At 39.9% G+C, this 20,910-nt stretch overlaps 1 protein-coding gene across 2 annotated transcripts in view; it reads right to left on the bottom strand.

The window, feature by feature from the left end:
• LOC128703032 (cytochrome P450 4C1) overlaps window positions 1–20,910 on the bottom strand; it is a 276,764-nt gene that overhangs the window by 93,906 nt on the left and 161,948 nt on the right. For both annotated transcript variants that reach the window (XM_070103660.1, XM_070103661.1), the window contains one exon: window positions 4,223–4,313. In XM_070103660.1, coding sequence (XP_069959761.1) covers window positions 4,223–4,313 — 91 coding nt within the window. The remainder of the gene's footprint in view (window positions 1–4,222; window positions 4,314–20,910) is intronic.

The raw sequence follows: 20,910 nt of genomic DNA, 5'->3' as shown, positions 1-20,910 counted from the left end.
TTGGAAAATAGGTAATGACAATGTAGGTAAACTTGGTAATGGTACACTTGTTGTTGTTACAGGTGTAACAGGTGTTTGACCACTAGTTACAGTAGGTCTCTGTGACAGAGTTTTGCGGCAGATAGCCTGTTCTCCTGTCCACCTTAATTGTTGATTACTAAAAGTATCCAAAACATTTTTAATTTCATCCTCAGATGGATCTGATTCAAGAAAATTCTTTTCATAATGTGTATAGTCTGAATTAATTATTTCCAGACGTTGTGTAAGTAATTCAAATTTGACCTCAAGATCATCAAAATCTGTTTGTATCTTGAGTTAATCCTATACAGACTGAAATTAGATTTTCTAATTGTGTAATCTTAGTCTGTAAAGACTGAAACTGAGTTTTCAAACAAACCATTTTAATGGTATACTGAAAATTCTAGCACCACACTTAGAGTGTTTAAAAAACACTGTACAGGAAGGCCCCGCTTTACGGCGTTTCACTTTACGGCGTTCCGCTAATACGGACATTTCAAATTATGACCAAAACTCACTATACGGCTCCCCCCACCTGACTTTCTAATACGGTCACCGTGCCCCACCCTGTTTGTTTACATTCTCCATGAGCTCAGTAAGCACTAAGTCTCTCCATTTTGTCTGGAAACTCCAAAATTTCAAATGTTTTTAAAAGTTATTTCATATTTTATATATACTCTGATAATTATACTTATGTATACCTGTACCTAAATAAACTTACATACATCGAGTCATTTAAATGTCGTATATTACGTTAATATACACATTTTCATTAATCCATCCATGATATTTTTTTCAAAATTATATAATAAACACGATGCATAACATATAAATAAGATAAATACACCCCACAGTAGAATAAATAAACATAAATGTGAGATGTGAGCAGACGACTTCCACAAGTGACGCCATAATAACAATACTCACCGAGTCTCATTAAATGTCGTATATTACGGTAATATACACATTTTCATTAATCCATCCATGATATTTTTTTCAAAATTATATAATAAACACGATGCATAACATATAAATAAGATAAATACACCCCACAGTAGAATAAATAAACATAAATGTGAGATGTGAGCAGACGACTTCCACAAGTGACGCCATAATAACAATACTCACCGAGTCTCATTAAATGTCGTATATTACGGTAATATACACATTTTCATTAATCCATCCATGATATTTTTTTCAAAATTATATAATAAACACGATGCATAACATATAAATAAGATAAATACACCCCACAGTAGAATAAATAAACATAAATGTGAGCTGTGGTAGCAGACGACTTCCACAAGTGGTGATAATAACAATAGTCACGGAGTCTCATTAAATGTCGTATATTACGGTAATATACACATTTTCATTAATCCAGCCATGATATTTTTTTCAAAATTATATAATAAACACGATACATAACATAAAAAGATGATAAATACACCCCACAATAGAATAAATAAACATAAATATAAGATGTGGGAGCCTGGTTTGTTTACATAACTCTGCTTCTGTTACCTCATGTACTCATTCTTTCTCTCTCTCATTTATTCGTTTTATCTCATTTACTTACTCCTGACCCTACATTAAGACTACAAATATTTTAAGGTAAGTAATGAGTGAACTGTATATACATTTTATCGCTCTGGGATGCTTAAATATCATAGAATAGTATGTGTGGGTGGGGTGGCCTGGTAAGATAGCCTGGCTATTACAATACATACCACACTTGATTTCTTACAATAAATACTACTTGTCTCACCCTAGATTAAGACTATAAATATTTTAAGGTAAGTAATGAGTGCACTATGTGTGTATTGTACCTTTTTATTGTTTTTTGATGCCTGGTTCTATTGCTAACTTAATATATGTTAGTGTAAACTTGTTATCTAGTGTTTGTATGCATTTATAAGTGGAAAAAAAGGGTGTTCCACTTTACGGCGATTTCCGCTTTACGGCGGTAGCCTGGAACCTAACCCGCCGTATAAGTGGGGCCTTCCTGTACTGCTATAAACAGCTGAGTTTTTGTTATGCTTAAGTCAGCAATAATTGAGTCAGACTCTACTGACCTACTAAGCTTAACCTCAGGGTCAATGACCATGAAGGGTACAGAGTACATATGGCTGGTGTTTATGGCTTGAGTTTGCTGTGTCAGCCTAACCACGATGATTAATCGTAAATAACGATGTTATACACTTCATTCACTATACACTATAAATGTCACTGTATAACTGTATATCACATGTGAATATTTCTTATATATATATATAAATGTCACTGTTAATATGTATTTGAAAGCTTACACTTTATATATAAGTTCCTTTAATATAACAGGTATATCTATATGAAACAAACTTTAACACAATCTTGTCTCTTAATTTCTGTCTATAAACTTTATAAACACTATGTGTATATACACTCAGACAAACTGAACATCAGTTGGGTTGTTGTTGTCATAGTCAGCGCTTCTTCGAGTTTGGAGCAGAGGATGCCAGGTGCCATCCCCTGTTTTCTTGTTGGGCGAGTCACCCAGCTCCCGTTTCCTTTGGGTGAACGCTGGGTGAGCGCCCGTTTTCTTTTGGCTGCCCATTCTCTGTGATTGAGTCTGGAGGGACTCATTTATACTGATTTAAATTGTAAAACACTAGTTTTACAACTTTTTTCGAAGGACCTTGGCTCATAGGTTATTTGTACACTGTAGTACAACGTATTTGGACCACAGTGTGGCCTTTATCCGGTTCGAGCACGACCAAAATATTGAGAAATGATTATCAGTTAAGTTTAAATATAGGGAAACTTAACTTAGAAAGACAGCTCATCGCCTGCACAGCCGCCCCTGCAGACGAGGTCTTGAGAAGCTGTCGAAGTCATCTCTCAACGGGCTGTAAATGAGTTATAATTTGTAAGATTATAAATTACCCCTAGGGGGTGTTATGTAAGCATATTTCATTCACTGATGGCTGACAAACTTACGTGTGGACTCAAAGGTCCGCATATCACCGGGGTTTATGATAAGTGACTAACTCACGATTTTATACTCAACTGCACAGTCAATAGTAGCACATCAAGAGTTAGAACACTTACCTGGGTATATGTATCTGACCCGTAATTACATCCTAATATCCGTTGAGATGATTGAAGAATAGTGTTCCTTGAAGAATGTCGCACTACACTCTGTTGGATCGCAACACTTGTTACACTGTTCATCAATAATTGTCCACACAATATCACTGAAGAAGGTGATCACACTTCTCTGTAAGTGTTTATTGTGTTTTGTGAGACACTTTGTTCCCACTAACACACAGATCGTTCTTTGTTGGTTATCCTGGCGTCAGTGTCACTCTCAGTAGAGTCAAAAGTAATCTGAAGACGCCACAATGCCCCACGGCATCACTGCCCCCAGCACAAAGGAAAAGCTGACCTAGTACTTTTGCTTCCTTGCCACTTCCTCGATGAAGCAAAGCAGAATGTTTGATTCTTGCTGCCTTAAGCATAGACAACAATGTCCACTATTTTTACCATGGTAATAAAGTGGGAGCAGGATTTTCCTTAATTGTCCTGCTAAGGTAAGAGATGTACTGTCTCTTATTAAACTACACTTTGCAATACTGCAAGGAGTGTCGGTCGAAGCGACCACGTCCCATACTCATACTGCATCTGCTATCAATTACTCACTGTAGCAGTAAACAAGATGCTTGCCCCTTCTGAGAGGGCTGGGCCCCTCAGGGCTGAAAGGGGCTGAAAGGGGCTGAAAAGGGCTGATACCCCCCTCCTGGAGAAAATTTCTCCACAAAAAACTCAGACAACCACTAGAGACTTTCAGCAAGATACAAACAGACTCAAACAACCACTAGAGACTTTCAGCAAGATAAACACAGACTCAAACAACCACTAGAGACTTTCAGCAAGATACAAACAGACTCAAACAACCACTAGCCACTTTCAGCAAGATACAAACAGACTCAGACAACCACTAGCTACTCTCAGCAAGATACAAACAGACTCAGACAACCACTAGCTACTCTCAGCAAGATACAAACAGACTCAAACAACCACTAGCCACTTTCAGCAAGATACAAACAGACTCAAACAACCACTAGCCACTTTCAGCAAGATACAAACAGACTCAGACAACCACAAGAAGCATTCACTTTGATAGAACTCTTGTATTCTTGTAAGTTTCTTATCGGGTACCTACCAGTTGAGGTTAGAAGGCTGAGTCCAAGCCACGGATGCAGTAGTTCGTAGTCCCAGCTCTTGTCTATGTGCTTCTGGCTACTCAATATGACCTATAAGATATAAAGTTGTAGATAATAATCTGTTGTGAATTTGGAACAACGTCACAGATTTTTTAGATTTTGCCACCGAAGTGGCTAGTTTATTGTGCACCCCATATCCATCCTGTGGACGGTAGCGTGAGAGCATATGGATACACAAAAGGCCTAGGAACTAGGCCCCAAAGGGTTAACAGGAATACATATGGATTTATATCTACATATCTATAGTTCACTTATCTGTTACAAGCAAATTTAGGAAATTTGCTTAGTATATCTGGTATCTTATTTTCATTAATAAGATATCTTGACATGTCACATAGGTTATTATACTGTCTGTCTCTGTATTCCTCAATAAGTGGACAATTAAGCACATAGTGTTCAAGAGAGTGACCATATGCCTGATCACATAATTTACATTTAGTTTGATCATCATCTGTGTGTCTCCCAAACTGCCAGAAGTACTTGTAACCAAGCCTAAGCCTGGCCACTACAACATCAGTCAGTCTGTTCACATTGCAAGTTGCTCCATAAACATACTTATCTACGTTCATGTTATCATAGTGGGTTATAGATCTACTCAGGCTTCTAACTGCATTCCTATAACAATCATTTTCATTATTTACTTCTCTCCTAATATTATTCCTAATGCTAGACACAGTTATACCAAAGTTATATTCTACATTCTCCTTCTCGATACTCTTCTTGGCTAACATATCAACTTTATCATGAAGGAGTAATCCAATGTGTGATGGGATCCATAGCAATTGTACATTAATTCCTTTGTCCCTAATTTTTGAGTATCTATACCTGGCTTCCCCAATGAGCATGTTGTTGGAGTCATTATATGAGCCAAGAGCCTTCAATGATGACATAGAATCAGTAATGATGATAGAGTCAAGCTCAGTGTCATAGGTTAGCTTTAGCGCCATTAGGATTGCAAACAATTCAGTTTGCAGTGTAGACGCCCAGTTGTTAATTCTTATGCCTAACTCAACAAATTTATTATCGTTCTTAACTAGGGAGGTGGCAACAAGAGCAGATGCAGCCCTGCCAGAAGACTCCTGTTTAGATCCATCAGTGTATATAACTTGTGATAACTTGTTACTACCAGCTAGGTGAGAAATTTCTTCTTGAGCAGTTGCTCTAACAAGAGATTTAAGGAAGGGATTACTAGCAATGAGCTTCTTGGGAGGGACTTGTAGGTATGTGATATTAAATGAACACATCTTCCATGGAGGGGTGAAATGCTCTTGTTGCCTACAGTGATACAGTTCATGCAGGTTATAAAACTTAATGCAATTGCACGTTTTCACAATCCATTTAGATCTGTGTGTATTTACCTCTAGACACTTGGTAAGATTCACTGTGACAGTGTCTGGTTCGTTTCTCAACATTCTAATACCGAGTACAGTGTTAATTTCAACAATCCTATCACTGATACTAGAAATACCAAGCTCCTTCCTCATGTTAAGAACTTTTGTAGATCTGGGACAGCCAAGAATAATCCTGAGAGCTTCATTTTGCATTAACTCCAAGGGTCGGAGAGAACTTTCTCTAGCTAATATCAACATGGGAGCAGCATAATCAATTAAGGACCTAACATAGGCTATGTACATCATTCTCACGATTCTCACATTTGCACCATAGTTGGGATTGTAGCCAGCAACAGCTTTGAGAGCATTTAGCCTAGCTTTACATTTCTTGTTTAGTTGTGGTATAGTGGATTTGTTAAAGGGTAAATCTACACCAAGATATCTGTAAGTTTTAACGTAGCTAATGATTTCACCCTGCAAATAGATGGGTGGGGGATGTCGTTTGCTTGTTAATATCTTAGTTTTAGAGGAAGATATTATGAGGCCTAGTCGATTACAAATTGCTTGAACTTCATTAAGAATGGTATTCATCTTCTTATGCCCTGTTGTATGGATCATGATATCATCAGCATAGCTTATAGCTATATGTTTAGGTGAGGCAGGTAGAGCATTTAGGAGAGCATTAATCAGAATATTAAATAGCATGGGACTAAGAACTCCTCCCTGCGGTGTAACTAAAGACATTTCTTTAGAATCACTTCTGAAGCCTTGGTAAAGGACAGAGGATACTCTATTTGACAGGTATCCTATTATCCAGCAGAGTAAGCTACCACCAATATTCATTTTGGTATTCATTACCTTTGTAACTTGTGAGTTCATAGTTCAATGTAGTAAATATAAAAACGGTTCTGTTCGCAATATCAAATGCAGATTTTAGATCAAGAAAAGTGGTAAAACTAGTAGAGGTGTGTGCAGTGAGAAAGGTGGAAATACAGTTCTGCACACTTTTACCTTTCATGAACCCATAGAGGTAGGGGGAAAGTTGATGTCTGATTCTGTAGTACAGTCTGTTAAGCATCATTCTTTCAAAAGTTTTACAAAGACAACTAGTTAAGGAGATCGGCCTAAATGTATCAGGCTGTTGGGGCTTAGGGATAGGCACAATGAGACTATTGGTCCAGGAAGTAGGAAGAACGCCCTCAATGTAACTGAGATTATACAGTGCCAACAAAGGGTTATCAGGCACGTGCCTTAGAGTTCTGAGAATATCATAGGTTATACCATCCTCTCCAGGAGCAGTTGATCGACCTTTGGTTAATGCATTATCTAATTCATACTCGGTAAAGAGGCAATCACTCTCATCAATATTTTGGCTCATAAAATTAATCAGTTTCAACATTTCTTCAGAAGTACTCTCTAAATTTTTTCTAATATGAGATGGAAGGCTTTCATGCCTGGATGTTTTGGACCAGTCATTTATGAGGTCATTTGCTTTTTCAAGAGGAAAGGGATGAGCAACATTGCCAGTCTTTTTCCTGGTTATTTTATTTATACCTTTCCAAGCCAAACTCAAAGGGGTGGACCTATTTAATCCACTAACAAACTGTTCCCATTCCTGTTGCCTAAGTTCTTCCTTTCTATTCCTTGCATTTGTTAGTGCAGCTTGGAACGTTCTGAGCAGGTCTGGGGTTCTACATTCACGGTATGCTTTACCAATCCTCCTAGCTGCATGTGTTAGATTGCGCAGCTGTGGATCATTATAGTATTTACATTGGTTTTTATTGTTATTTATAGTGGAGGGTTTTTGTTTCCTATTCCTGCCCACTTGATCTGTGAGAACACTCTCAATAGTGGTAATTAAATCATCATTAAATTTTTGTGTGCCAATGGGCTCGTAATTCTTATACCATTGATCCAAGTGGTTAATAAAGTTGTCTCTGTGTTCTGGTTTGAGAATAAGTTTCCTCCTTCTGTATTTAGCTCCTTGATTGCTGGAGATGTGATCAAGATTGACAGTTGTTAGTCTTGGGAAGTGATCAGATAGAAGATCATCAACTATGACAGAGTCATGCATCGTATATGATGTATTAAATCCAAGACACAGATCTAGTATGCCACCATATATGTGAGTAGGCTCAGTAGTGCCCACAATTCGAACATTATCATGCTCATTTAGCAATCTCACTAGTTTAGTTCCATTGGTGTTTGTTATAGACCCACCAATATTCTTATGTCTGGCATTAAAATCTCCAAGAATGATGGTAGGTTCACTATTGATGCGATCTGGTAAAGCATCAGGTCGAAGCTGGTTCGCTGGGGCATAGAGATTAAAAATGTTTATGGAAAAATCGCCTGCATATACTTTGACACCATGATACTGCATGTTAACTCGACTCTGCAAGGAAAGGAGTGAATGTGGCAAGCTCTTTCTGACATACATCACACAACAGTTGGTTGACCTTAGGTTATAAGCTGCATATCCAGGCAAGTTTGGTGGAGGTGCTCCATCTTTCAATCTACATTCCTGCAAACAGATGACATCAATATTCTTGGTTGCACTAATATGATGTAAGTCAGGCAACCGCTTCCTGATGGAAGCAATGTTCCATGAAAAGATTTGTAATGTATCCATTGTAGTGAGTTACTACAATCTCTTGCTCATAAGATGGTAAAACTATTATGCTTTGACTACAGTGTGCAGATACTTAAGAGCAAATAGCATAGTTTGTACGTCTTTATCTTCAGGACCTTTATTTTTAAGCATTTTTCGGCATTTTGGCAGCCAGTGATAAGGCAAGTCTTGAAGGCAAGAGTTATGGGCTTCTTTCTCACAAATTGCTGGAAGCTGAACGGAGATTGCTGCACTTTTGACATCATCACCATGCTCAAGAGCATCATCCTGATTACATATATTTATTAAACTTGTCAGGATCTGTTCAAGATGCTCAATTTTTTTCTGGAAATTTGTTATAATATGAGGAAGGTCTAACGAATCCAATGCCTCTCCGGAGGATGGCACTTCTGGGTTAGTGCTTTCTTTAACACCTATCACCTTAACAGGTACCATGGTTACATTAGTGTTCTCTGTTTCATCATTCATTGCAGGTAGGTCCTGTGCATCTGACTCATCTCCAATTTCCAGGGAGGTTACCTGTGTGGTGTCCGTCTGACTGTTGTAGTTGTGTGTATTGGGAGAAATGACAAACTCATCCCCATATTCAGGTGTAGCCATAGGTATCTGTAGTGGCAGACCAGTAGTTCCATATGTGCTAGCAGGGATGGCTAGCTCCTCCACAGCTGGTGTGTGTGATGGCATTCTGGTATCACCAGAATCCTTTGCAGTGAGGTGGGGTTCTTGCACACTTTGCAGAGGTTCAGTCTCAGATCTGGCTGTGGTAGACTGGATGGCCCCATCCTCAGTTACCATTAAAGGACTGTTATCAGGTTTACATCGAAGGTTGTTTGGGTTCTGACTGCAGTCCTTGTGGGAGACTGTAACCCCAACTTCTTTACAGTTAATACACTTAAATTTTCGGCTGTCAGGGCCTACTGTGCATTCTCTAGTGGAATGTTTCCCAGCACACTTACCACACCAAGAATGTAGTATTCCACAGTCTACTGCAACATGGCCATAGTGCTGGCATTTGTAACACCTACGTTTAGGGGGTAGGTACACTTCGATGTTTAGGAAACGTAAACCATGCACCCAGATATTCCGGGGGAGGGGCACAGGACCTACCCAACTGGCAATAATTTGGGATTTTCCTTTAAGTCTTTTAGGCTTGATGATATGCTCACTTAGAGTCAGATGGGATGGGTCCATGCAGAGAGGGTATCCAAAGATTATGATACTGACCCATTTTTTAAAGTGGTGAGTGTCTGATGGAGGTCGGAGCAGCTTAATATCCCCATAAGGTGTACTAAGTAGATCATTAATCAGCTCTTTATTCTGTTCCACAAACACAAAGTTGTGTGTGTTTTTCCTAAATTGGATCCTTGAGTTAGGATGCTTGTTTACAGCTTCCATTAGCCATGCACACTTAGCAGGCAGCGGGGTGTTGTCAGGGAAGTTCAGCTTAACACATTCTTCCTTTGAAGAAAGACTTCTTGCAGCCTCTGTGCACCAAGGACGTTTAGTATCACATTGTGTACGAGTCAAGTGAGTCTGACTACGTCGACGCTCTAGCCCTTTCTCACTTTTTCTCTTTTGTTTACTTTTAAAGGTCTGGAAGCTATCTTCATTTCCATCACCTGCAGAAATAGGTTCCTCTATGACAGTTGCCATGTTTGCCAGTGATGATATCTGGTGTAAGACTCACAACACAAGAATTCCTCGCTTATCTTTCCCTTATAGCTTATGCAAGAGCAAATATTCACTACAAAGTCAGAAGTCCAAAATAGATCACAAGACACAAGCGCTCAAGTTCAATGAACACCTCCAACCATACTCAACCCAGACCACCACCACTCAATACGACACACACCCCACCAAAAACACACTCAGAGACCTCTTGTATGTGTGGTAATAATATGGTACATATAATGATATAATGGATGGTACAGGAGGCCTGGTCACAGACCGGGCCGCGGGGGCGCCGACCCCCGGAACTCTCTCCAGGTAAACTCCAGGTAAACAGGCGAGGTCTTACACCTTATCACAAATTACAAAGATGAAAAGAGAGAGAGAGACAAAGTAGGTAATATTGAGCATAAAATTAGAATTCTGACATACATCACATTAAACATGAGGTTCAAATTCAATGATAACTTCCACTTGAGTTAGTTCAGGCTACTGCCACCTAATGTACCTCACTGAAATAATAATATTAATAGCAGACATCACAATGAATGCTGAAGACAACCTCTTACCCCAACCATAGATTGTAAACAGTATTATTAAAAAAAAAAAAAAAAAAAAAAAAAAAAAAAAAACTAGGTAATGTTACAATGACAATGAGATAAATCACTCTGGTCGACTTCCTTGGTCCATCCTGGGTAACTCACATGTTAGTATGTTATACATGTATGCAAGCATAAGTGTGCAGCTGTAGATAGATGAACCAGTACCTAAACAATCTCACTTACACAAGTGTTACCAAGTACACCAAGTGTACACTTTATCACTTAGAATACACTTTTGTTGATGTAAATATAGGTGAGAGTGGTACACCGCTGGTCGTAATAAACACACTGAACTTCTCAAGGTCACACACTAGGCCCAGCTTCTGGAGTTACCAGCGTTTTAATGTGTTTATTATGTGTCAGTGCGTGTCTGCAGTCATTAAATTGGTGTATCAGAAGTTAAACACTACAATCCGGTTGATCAAATAGTCTAAAACAATTTACACAATGTATAACTAGAAGTATAATGATTGCAAATTGTTACTATTACAATTTCAACTAGGCGCCAGACCCACTAGATGAGATGGCAAGGAACATAGATGTTAACAGGCTGACTCTTGCTTAACACAGTTGAAAGGTAACCGAATTACTCAAGTAAGAAAGTATTCATGAAACTGAACATTATGCAGGAGTAAGCTTGTTCACAGGAAAAATACAAAGCATAAGTTACACACTCACACCACAGATGAACACTGCAATTTGAAATATTACTGGGAATTTAGCAGTAAAGTTTCAGTCTGAACGAGAAAATGTATTAGAAAACACAACAATGACACTAGGACAAGCAACTTAACTATGTAACCGTATTTAATAGTTCAGTTACACTGAGCAGAGCATGTATTACACTGATTTATCAAATGCAAGGAGTCACTACACTGAAGTACACTCTGAGCCTTTTAAAGTCTTAATACAGGCTCACAAATGACAATTAACTGTTGGGGAAAGCAGCACTTAACACTTCTAGCACACGTATGACAGATGAATGTTCACTGTGTACAAGCCAATCACCACAAGCTTACTATGTTTATAAGTGAACCTCTGGCATGTCCCACTCAAAATGTCAGCACTGCAATGCTCGTCAAATTGTTCTCAAGCCACTATAGGAAACACTGGTATGCCAGCAGCACTGCAGAACGTATACAGACATGCTGGGCCCTAGGACAGCTATAACTGCAGGCTGCCTTAGCCCGTTCTGGCTAGCTTCTAGTGCCACCCTCAAGCTTGCTTGACTGTGCTCGCCAAGTCCGCGCCAACCACCCGGACACCTGCTTGCAGCAGGCAGGCAGGCACACAGGGGACACTCGCAAGATGAGCGGAGTGCGGCACAGAGGACACGGGCACTGAAGCACCCATGTAGTCTGGCTAAAACTGCCTCTAGACCACAAGCAAATAGAGGCGAACGGCTGAGTTCCAAATCGAGGAAGGAGAAGGGACAAGGAAAGGATATTAACCTCGCTAGACACAGGCAATATGGGTGTAGTGGCCTGCAGGTCGCAGTGCAATTTTCAAGGTCATTCACTGGGCCCACAGTCGTCTCGAGAGTTACCAACCCTGTACTACTTGTTAATTACTCCAAACCCGCAGCACTTAACACATCTAGCACACGTGTCTTGGAATGACAGACAAATTTTCACTACATAAGAACTAGTTCTCACAACACCGAAGGTACGGCCGGAACACTGTAGAACGTTCACAAAGGCATTCTGGGATTCAGAACAGATGTAGCCTTGGCCTTCACTGGCTGGCTTGGAGCGCTGTTTGGCCTGGATCAGCTAAACTCGCCCTTATCCCATATGTAGATAATGGCGACAAGTTAAGGGATACCGGTGAATAGGAAAGTCAAGGAAGGGACATTCACCTCACTAGACACACGTAGTATGGGTGTAAGTGGCATGCGGGTCTTATAGTGCCATTTTCAAGGTCACCCAGCAGGCCAGACATTCCTCACTCATTTTAAGCCTACGTAGGTACTGATGGTAGCACAATGTCCTAAGTCAGCGTAATCCATTCATGCAAATAGTTACAACAAATCTGCAGCACTTGCGGAACTCACATATTCGAGTACCAGCGGGGCAGCAAAATACACCTCTACACTGCACGTCGTTGATAGAGGCGAACAGCTGAGTTTAAAGGAGGAGAGCTGGGGACACAGGAGAACAGCAGGGGCAACTGAGCACGCACATTCGCCTCTCTTCACATAGTCAATATGGGCGAAAGTCTCAGGCAGGTGATGCAGTGCCTCGCTCAAGGTCACAGGCTGAGGCAGACTTCTCAAGAGTTACCACACACTGCAATACTCGTAGAGATTGTTACTCACTCCAAACTTGCAGAACTTCTAGCACACGTGTCTTGGAGTGAAAGACGAATTTTCAGTGTGTGGACACCTGGGTTACCAACTCACGTAGGACTGCACACTCGTCGTTATTCCTCAGGTTGGTAAAGCGATGAGTTGTGAGCATTTTGAGAGGCACGAGTAGCAGTGGACTAGCAAAATTCGCCTCTACACTCCATGTTGATAGAGGCGAAAGGCTGAGGTCAAATGAAAGGCAGAGGGGAAGCAGAGGCATTAATTTTCAATGGATGTTTTAAACCTTGTATACCATATTATCTAACAAGGCGTGCTGGAAGAATATTACGTAACAAGGCGTGCTGGAAGAATATTACCTAACAAGGGGTGCTGAAAGAATATTACCTAACAAGGCGTGCTGGAAGAATATTACCTAGCAAGGGGTGCTGGATGAATATTACCTAACAAGGGGTGCTGGAAGAATATTACCTAACAAGGGGTGCTGGAAGAATATTACCTAACAAGGGGTGCTGGAAGAATATTACCTAACAAGGGGTGCTGGAAGAGCTTCAAGGAGAAACCTTAATGACATTTTAGATACTTCTCCAAGGCTTCTGCTGTTCTATTATATATATATATATATATATATATATATATATATATATATATATATATATATATATATATATATATATATATATATATATATATATATATATATATATATATACATATATATATATATATATATATACACATATTTAAACATTGTCTCTACGTCCACAGCAGGACTCGAACCTGCTAACTCTGTATCAGAGTTCACAGCACTTTACCACGGGGCTACGCCCAAGAAAAGTATGGGCGCTTAGCCGAAGCTAAGCGATGTTACCCCATACCCCCGGGCACCAAGCTCGTTTTGAAAGTTATTTCATCGAATCCTGCCACATTCAGTGGACATGCAGTGCCCGGGGGTATAGGGTAACATCACTTAGCTTCGACTAACTGCCCATACTTTTCTTGGGTCTAGCTCCATGGTAAAGTACAGTGGACTCTGATACAGAGTTAGGAGGTTCGAGTCCTGCTGTGGACGTAGAGACAATGTTTGTAAATAATTTCGCCCGTTTGTGAATTGTTAAGCACACACACACACACACACACACACACACACACATATATATATATATATATATATATATATATATATATATATATATATATATATATATATATATATATATATATATAATATATATATATATATATAAACACTGATCCCTGGCTGAAGGAGACTCGAACCTACGAACCTTGGAACAAGGTATGCAGTGCTTTACCATTCTCACCACACTGCACCAATACCTTGGCGTCCAGCTTGCGCTAGACGTTGATCCAAGGCAGCCAGCTTTCAGGGAGAAGGCTTACAGCTGTAAGTCTTTAGCTTGAAGAAGAATCTGATAGTCATCTTCAGCTTAAAGAAGAATCTGGTGGTCATCTTCATCTTCAGCATGAAAAAGTATCTTGAGGTCATATTCCACTTGAAGACATATCAGCTGGTCATCTTCAACTTCAAGAAGAATCTGATGGTCATCTTCATCTCGAAGAAGTAACTGCTGGTCATCTTCAGCTTGAAGAAGTATCTCGTGACATCCTCATAACTCGTCTGTCTATGTAATTTTCAACTGTGCCCTCGTGTACCTGTTTTCCTCATCTCAACCTCTCGAGGGAGATTCCATGATGTTCGTGAGAGACTTTAGTTTCTTTTCATACTTCATTTTCCTTAACTCTGAAACTAATCTCGTTGCATATTTGAACACCTGGTCTACTTTCTTGACAGGCTTTATCATGTGTGGGTTCCATGCTGGTGCTGCATACTCCAAGATGTGCCTAATATACTCTGCATAAAGAGCCTTGAATGACAGTTTGTTAAGATTCCCGAAGTTTACTCTTAGATTTGTTAAACAAGTATTGGTTACAGAGGTTATGTGGTTGATGTGTTCCTCCAGTAATATTCCAAGCACTATTCACACTTCAAGGTCTTTCTCCTTGAGTGAGATCTAAAACCTTTGTCCCCAACTCTATACACAGTTTCCAGTTTTCTTGTCCCATCCTAATTTATATAACCTTACAATCGCATGGGTTAAAAAAAAAAAAGTGTCAGGGGCCCAAGACTGTTCAACTGCCTCCCAGCATACATAAGGGGGATTACCAACAGACCCCTGGCAGTCTTCAAGCTGGCACTGGACAAGCACCTAAAGTCGGTTCCTGATCAGCCGGGCTGTGGCTCGTACGTTGGTTTGCGTGCAGCCAGCAGTAACAGCCTGGTTGATCAGGCTCTGATCCACCAGGAGGCCTGGTCACAGACCGGGCCGCGGGGGCGTTAACCCCCGGAACTCTCTCCAGGTAAACTCCAAGTAAACCAGTCTCGCAGTTTGACCAGATCCATTTGAAGTGTTTCCTTGTTATCATCTAATTTTGCTCCCATTAGTTTTATATTATCAGCAAACAGCGATACATCTCACTCTCTTCTCGTATGACAATCACATATACAGTGGAACCTCGGTACTCGAAATTAATTCATTCCATAATGCTGTTCCAGTGCCGATCTGTTCGAGTGCCGAACGAATTTTTCCCATAAGGAATAATGTAAATTTGAATAATCCATATCAAAACCCCAAAATACAGTTACAGCGAAATTGCGGTGTATTTTCATATGGTATTTATGATTGTATTCTCGTTTTATTGGTTACAGAAATAGAGATGATTTAAAGTGGACTACAGAATAAAAGTACCTTAAATTAAGTTCAAAGTAGCGGAAATGTTGGATTTTTGCTGATTTTCAAGAGTAAACAAACCACATCACACGTCCAATACACATCAACTGGTGGGTCTAATATGCTTTCATAAATGTGCTGATATTATTTATACCATTTTTTCAATAATGCAGTAGTCTGCATAATAGTAAATCTTCTATTTTTTGTTTGAATAAAAATTCAAAATGGAAAGCAGGGAGGGAGGGGCCAGCAGAAGGAGCACTCAGTATCTGATGAGTCGTATTGATAGCCAGATACTAGTGGTGGCACGAATACAATGTTCTGTAATTATGTTAATATTAGTCATAAAGGTTATCTATATATCATACTTATTCCAACTTGATATCAGAAACACAAGAGATAACCTAGAAGCACAATAAAGACGTCAAAATTAATAGAAGGCATATTATATGGAGAGGCAGAGGCGGTGTTTACAGTACAGCAAACACACTCTAACCAATTTTCTTTTGGTTGACTGTTGTGGAAATGTTTTACATAATTTCCTAAATGTAGAACATATAAATAAATAATATAATAATTGTGTAATAAAATATGTTGCTGGCTGATTTACTCCTTCAAGAAATTTCGAGTGAGGGGGGGAGATCAGCTGCTCAGAAGAGCCAGTAGGGACGCCAGGGGAGATGCCATGTTGAATTTAATGTGAATGCTGAATGGAATTTTTTGCACCAAGAATTCGGCATTTTCTGAGGCCTAATGGGGAATATTAGCCTCATTTCGTAATAGGAATTCATGTTAATGCCCCCTACTAAAGAATTGGGACAGGAAATTTGCGAAACCACCATAATAGAGTAGTGAGAATGGAAAAAGAATGTGGCGTCATCGCCATCACAACTCGCAGAGACATACACCAGTCCTTGTATTTAGACCTAGGTGGCTAGTGTAGGTTCTAGATAGTAAGGCAAGTGTTGTGGTGTGATCTATCTACATTAATCAAATGGTAAGCAGTAACACAAAGTTCTTTGTACTAATAGTTATATTTTTGTGCATCCAGTAATATTAATCATATGCAGTTGACAACAATGAACCAGAGTAGCTGGTTTTAACATTGTAATTATTAATTGAATATCAGGTCTAGATTTTTGTGAAAGAGGTATAGAAGTGGGCAATCAAAGAAGTTGCAGTCGTGTAACCTACTGTGACTTAAGTCCCACATACTTCACCCAAATTACTTGCAGGTAATAATTCAGGTGATGTCCTGTAAACCACCAGCAGGTGATTTGGCTTATAATAATAATAATAATAATAATAATAATAATAATAATAATAATAATAATAATAATAATAATAATAATAATAATAATAATAATAATAATAATAATTTTTCACAACTGCTATCATCAATCTTCTTAGGCCCGATGGTGACTTATTTATACAAATAATATAAAAAAATGCGAAGAAACACGAAATAGTTTACAGTGAAATTCAGTGGAGTTTTGGACTGAGCAACAACTGCGGGGATACTGACGCACATGTTCTGGCAGGTCGTGTTTGTTTGGTCGAGTGCCGAGCAAACGGTCGACTACATTCCCTGTGTTAGTCCTGTCTGCACCTCAAGTTTGTGCCCCAGTCTCTTGTGAAGTTCAGTATCAAATGTTTTCTACAAGCTCAACAAAATGTAACATAACAATTCCTCTCTCATGTCTCACTTCTAATAATTAATCATGAAGTGTCAGTAGTTCTGCAAGATATGATTTGCCATCTAGTTAGTTTAATATGTTTATTATGCACCCCATACCCATCCTGTGGGCGGTAGTCAAAAGATTACAGAGGTACATAATGGGTCCAGGGACTGGGCCTCAAAGTTTTGATAGCTGAGCAAGCCACAGAGGCAATGAACTCACAATTTACAAAGGTAATGAACTCACAATTTACAAAGGTAATGAACTCCAGGTAGGTCTAGTCACAATCATTACAAGTTACAAAGGTATTTACAGATTACAGAGGTACACAATGGGTCCAGGGACCGGGCTCCAAAGTTTTGATGGCTGAACTAGGTACAAGGTAATGAACTCACAAGTTACAAAGGTAATGAACTCACAAGTTACAAAGGTAATGAATACTGTAAGAATGGTTACTTACGTTTATACATGGCTGCAATCATGAACAAATTTTAGAGTAATGAGCAATTCACACTTCCACACCCGGTCACAACTGTAGTGAGTTATTGGTGCAAATGTTGATTGCTGAGTCTCTCTCTCTCTCTCACACACACACACACACACACACACACATACAAATTCATACACACACACACATAAACACACACACACACACACACACACAAACTCATACACACACGCACACACACTCATACTCACACACACTCATACACACACTCACACTCATACACACACACACTCATACTCACACACACACACACACACACACACACACACACACACACACACACACACACACACACACACACACACATGCACACATGTGGTAATGCTTTATTTACAGCTAGCAAAGTCAGGGTATTTCTCCAGAATGGTCTGTAATATACCACTGTGGATAAAATACTTAGCCATTTCTTGAACACTTCTGAGTGAGTTGTTTCTAAATTCATTAATTTTATCGCACTCCAGTACATAATGACGCAGGGTGTGACAATAATCCATCTGGCAAAGTTTACATTTCGTTTGGTCTACATCTGGTGGTGGTGATTTAACCTGCCAAAGATACTTGTAACCCAGCCGGAGCCGGGCGGTAGTGACATCCAAGAGTCTGCTTATTTTGTTGGATGCACCATAGACATGTGGCTCCTCCTGCATGATAGAATGATGATAGATGGACTCACTGGTGTCAATCTCCCTGAGCCTTAAGTCCATAAAATTCAGCTGAAGTTCTTTTCGTATTATTGTTCTCAAACTACTACCTGACAAGCCAAGATTGTAATCTACTCCCTCTTTGAAAGCATACAGCTTAGCCAATTTATCAGTTCTATCATGCATCTGAAGACCAATGTGAGATGGAATCCACAGCATGTGCACTCTGACTCCACTGTCCACAATCCTACCATACCTGTGTCTGGCTTCTGACACAAGCATGCCACAATTTATGCTTAATGAGTTGAGAGCATTTATGGATGACAGAGAATCAGTTACAATTAAACTGTCAATCTTTGATACATAGATGCATTTCAGTGCAAGGAGTATGGCAAACAGTTCTGTCTGAAGGGTAGAGGCCCAATTATTGATGCGTGCTCCAATTTCTTTAAGAGAGCCATCACTCTGTACGACAACAGCAGCACTACCAGCTGCACCAGTGGATTGGTGAACAGAACCATCAACGTAAATAATTTGCGAGAGTGTGTGCTGTGTGACTAAGTTATCAATACAGCTTAAGGCCTCATGTTTGGCTTCAAGGCGAAGTTTTGGTTGTGATTTAAGAAGTAGTTTGGGGGGAAATGGAGGAATGGTAGTTTGGAATGGGGTAATATTCCATGGAGCGGAGAAGTGCCGCTGTTGCCTTACTTGACATAGATCATGTATCTGATTCATGCGGAGGTCGGTTCCAGTCTTTTCGATCCATCTGGAGGAGTGTTCACCAGTGCTGAGGAAAGTTTGGAGGGCTTCTGTGCAGGGGTTTGAATGAGCTTGCCTGAGCATATTAACCCCAATTAGGATATTTCTTTCAGTAACACGATCTCTGATGCTTGGAATATCAAGTTCTTTTTGCATATTTAAAATTTTGGCAGTACGAGGGCATCCTAGGATGATCCTCATTGCTTCGTTCTGCAGTTTTTCCAGCCCTCCAAGCTTCCAGTCAGACACAAGAGCAAGTAGTGGCGCAGCATAATCAACCAATGATCTAATATAAGCAAGATACATCATTTTCACAATTTTAACATTAGCACCATACCTGGGGTGAAGCCCTGCCACAACTCTAAGTGCTCTTAGTCGTTCTTTGTATTGGCAACAAAGTCTTGTTACAACAGGTCCAAGTAGTGGAACCTCAAAGCCTAGATACCTGTATCTGCTTACATATTCTAGAAGAGACCCATCATGCAATTGGATCTGACGAACTGTGCCTCTCTGTCGAGGAGGACGCCTATTGAGTATCTTTGTTTTATCAGTAGAGATTATCAACCCCAGGTCCTGACACGAGGCTAGTACATGATTAAGAATGTTTTGGGTGTTGGAGAATCCGGTGGTGTGAATCATTATATCATCAGCAAAACTAATCACATAATTATGGGGCTGACTAGGCATAGCATTAAGTAATGCATTAATTAGAATATTGAACAGTGTGGGACTGAGCACACCTCCCTGTGGGGTTCCTAATTCAAAGTCTTTAGTTACACTTCTATGTCCCTGGAACAACACAGACGATTTTCTGTTGGACAGGTAGCCTTTAATCCAGCGGAGAAGCCATCCTCCAACATCCATTCTGGCAAGTTCACTAATTATTACATGTCGGTTGGCTACATCGAAAGCGGATTTAAGGTCAAGGAAGGTAGTGTAGGAACTGTCAGTGTGCAGGGTGAGAAAGGTGGCTATGCAATGATGCACGCTCCTTCCATGCATGAAACCATGTAACCGGGGAGACAAAAATTGTTTGATTCTGTACATGAGACGATTAAGAATCATTCTCTCAAATGTTTTACACAAGCAGCTAGTAAGAGATATTGGGCGAAATGCATTTTGTTGATTGGGCTTAGGAATTGGAATGATGAGGCTGTTGGTCCAAGATTGAGGGAGCTCCCCAGTTACATAGCTCATGTTATATAATTCAAGTAATGGATTACCTGGTACTCGACACAGCAATCTGAGTATGTTGTAAGTAATACCATCCTCACCAGGCGACGTGGAGTTGCCCTTAGTTAGCGCTGCATCAAGTTCATAATTAGTGAAAGGAATGTTGCAATCATCTGCCTTACTGAGCATAAAGCAAACAAGTCTCTCCCTTGCATCATATTTATCATTTAATTTTGCCTGTGTGGTACTGGGAAGATTGTCATAGCTAGATGTAGCAGCCCAAGCACTGACTAACTCATTCGCCCTATGCAAGGGATGAGGGTGCGCGATCTGCCCAGTTCGTTTACCCTTAATTCTATTTATGTCCCTCCATGCCCGGCTAAGTGGGGTGTGAGCATTAAGACCGTTGACAAATTTTTCCCAGTCGGTTTGCCGCAGCTCTGTCATACGCTCTCTGGCAGCAGCAAGGGCAGTTTGGAAGAGCCTCAGCATTCCAGGGGTACGATGTTTTCTATAGGCTAGGCCTAGTCTGCGAGCAGTACGTTTCAGTGTACGAAGTTTAGAATCATTGTAATAAGT

The sequence above is a fragment of the Cherax quadricarinatus genome, chromosome 86 (genome assembly GCF_038502225.1).
Source record: "Cherax quadricarinatus isolate ZL_2023a chromosome 86, ASM3850222v1, whole genome shotgun sequence".
In the NCBI taxonomy this organism is placed as follows: Eukaryota; Metazoa; Arthropoda; class Malacostraca; order Decapoda; family Parastacidae; genus Cherax; species Cherax quadricarinatus.
This window is presented reverse-complemented; position numbering and strand designations above follow the sequence as displayed.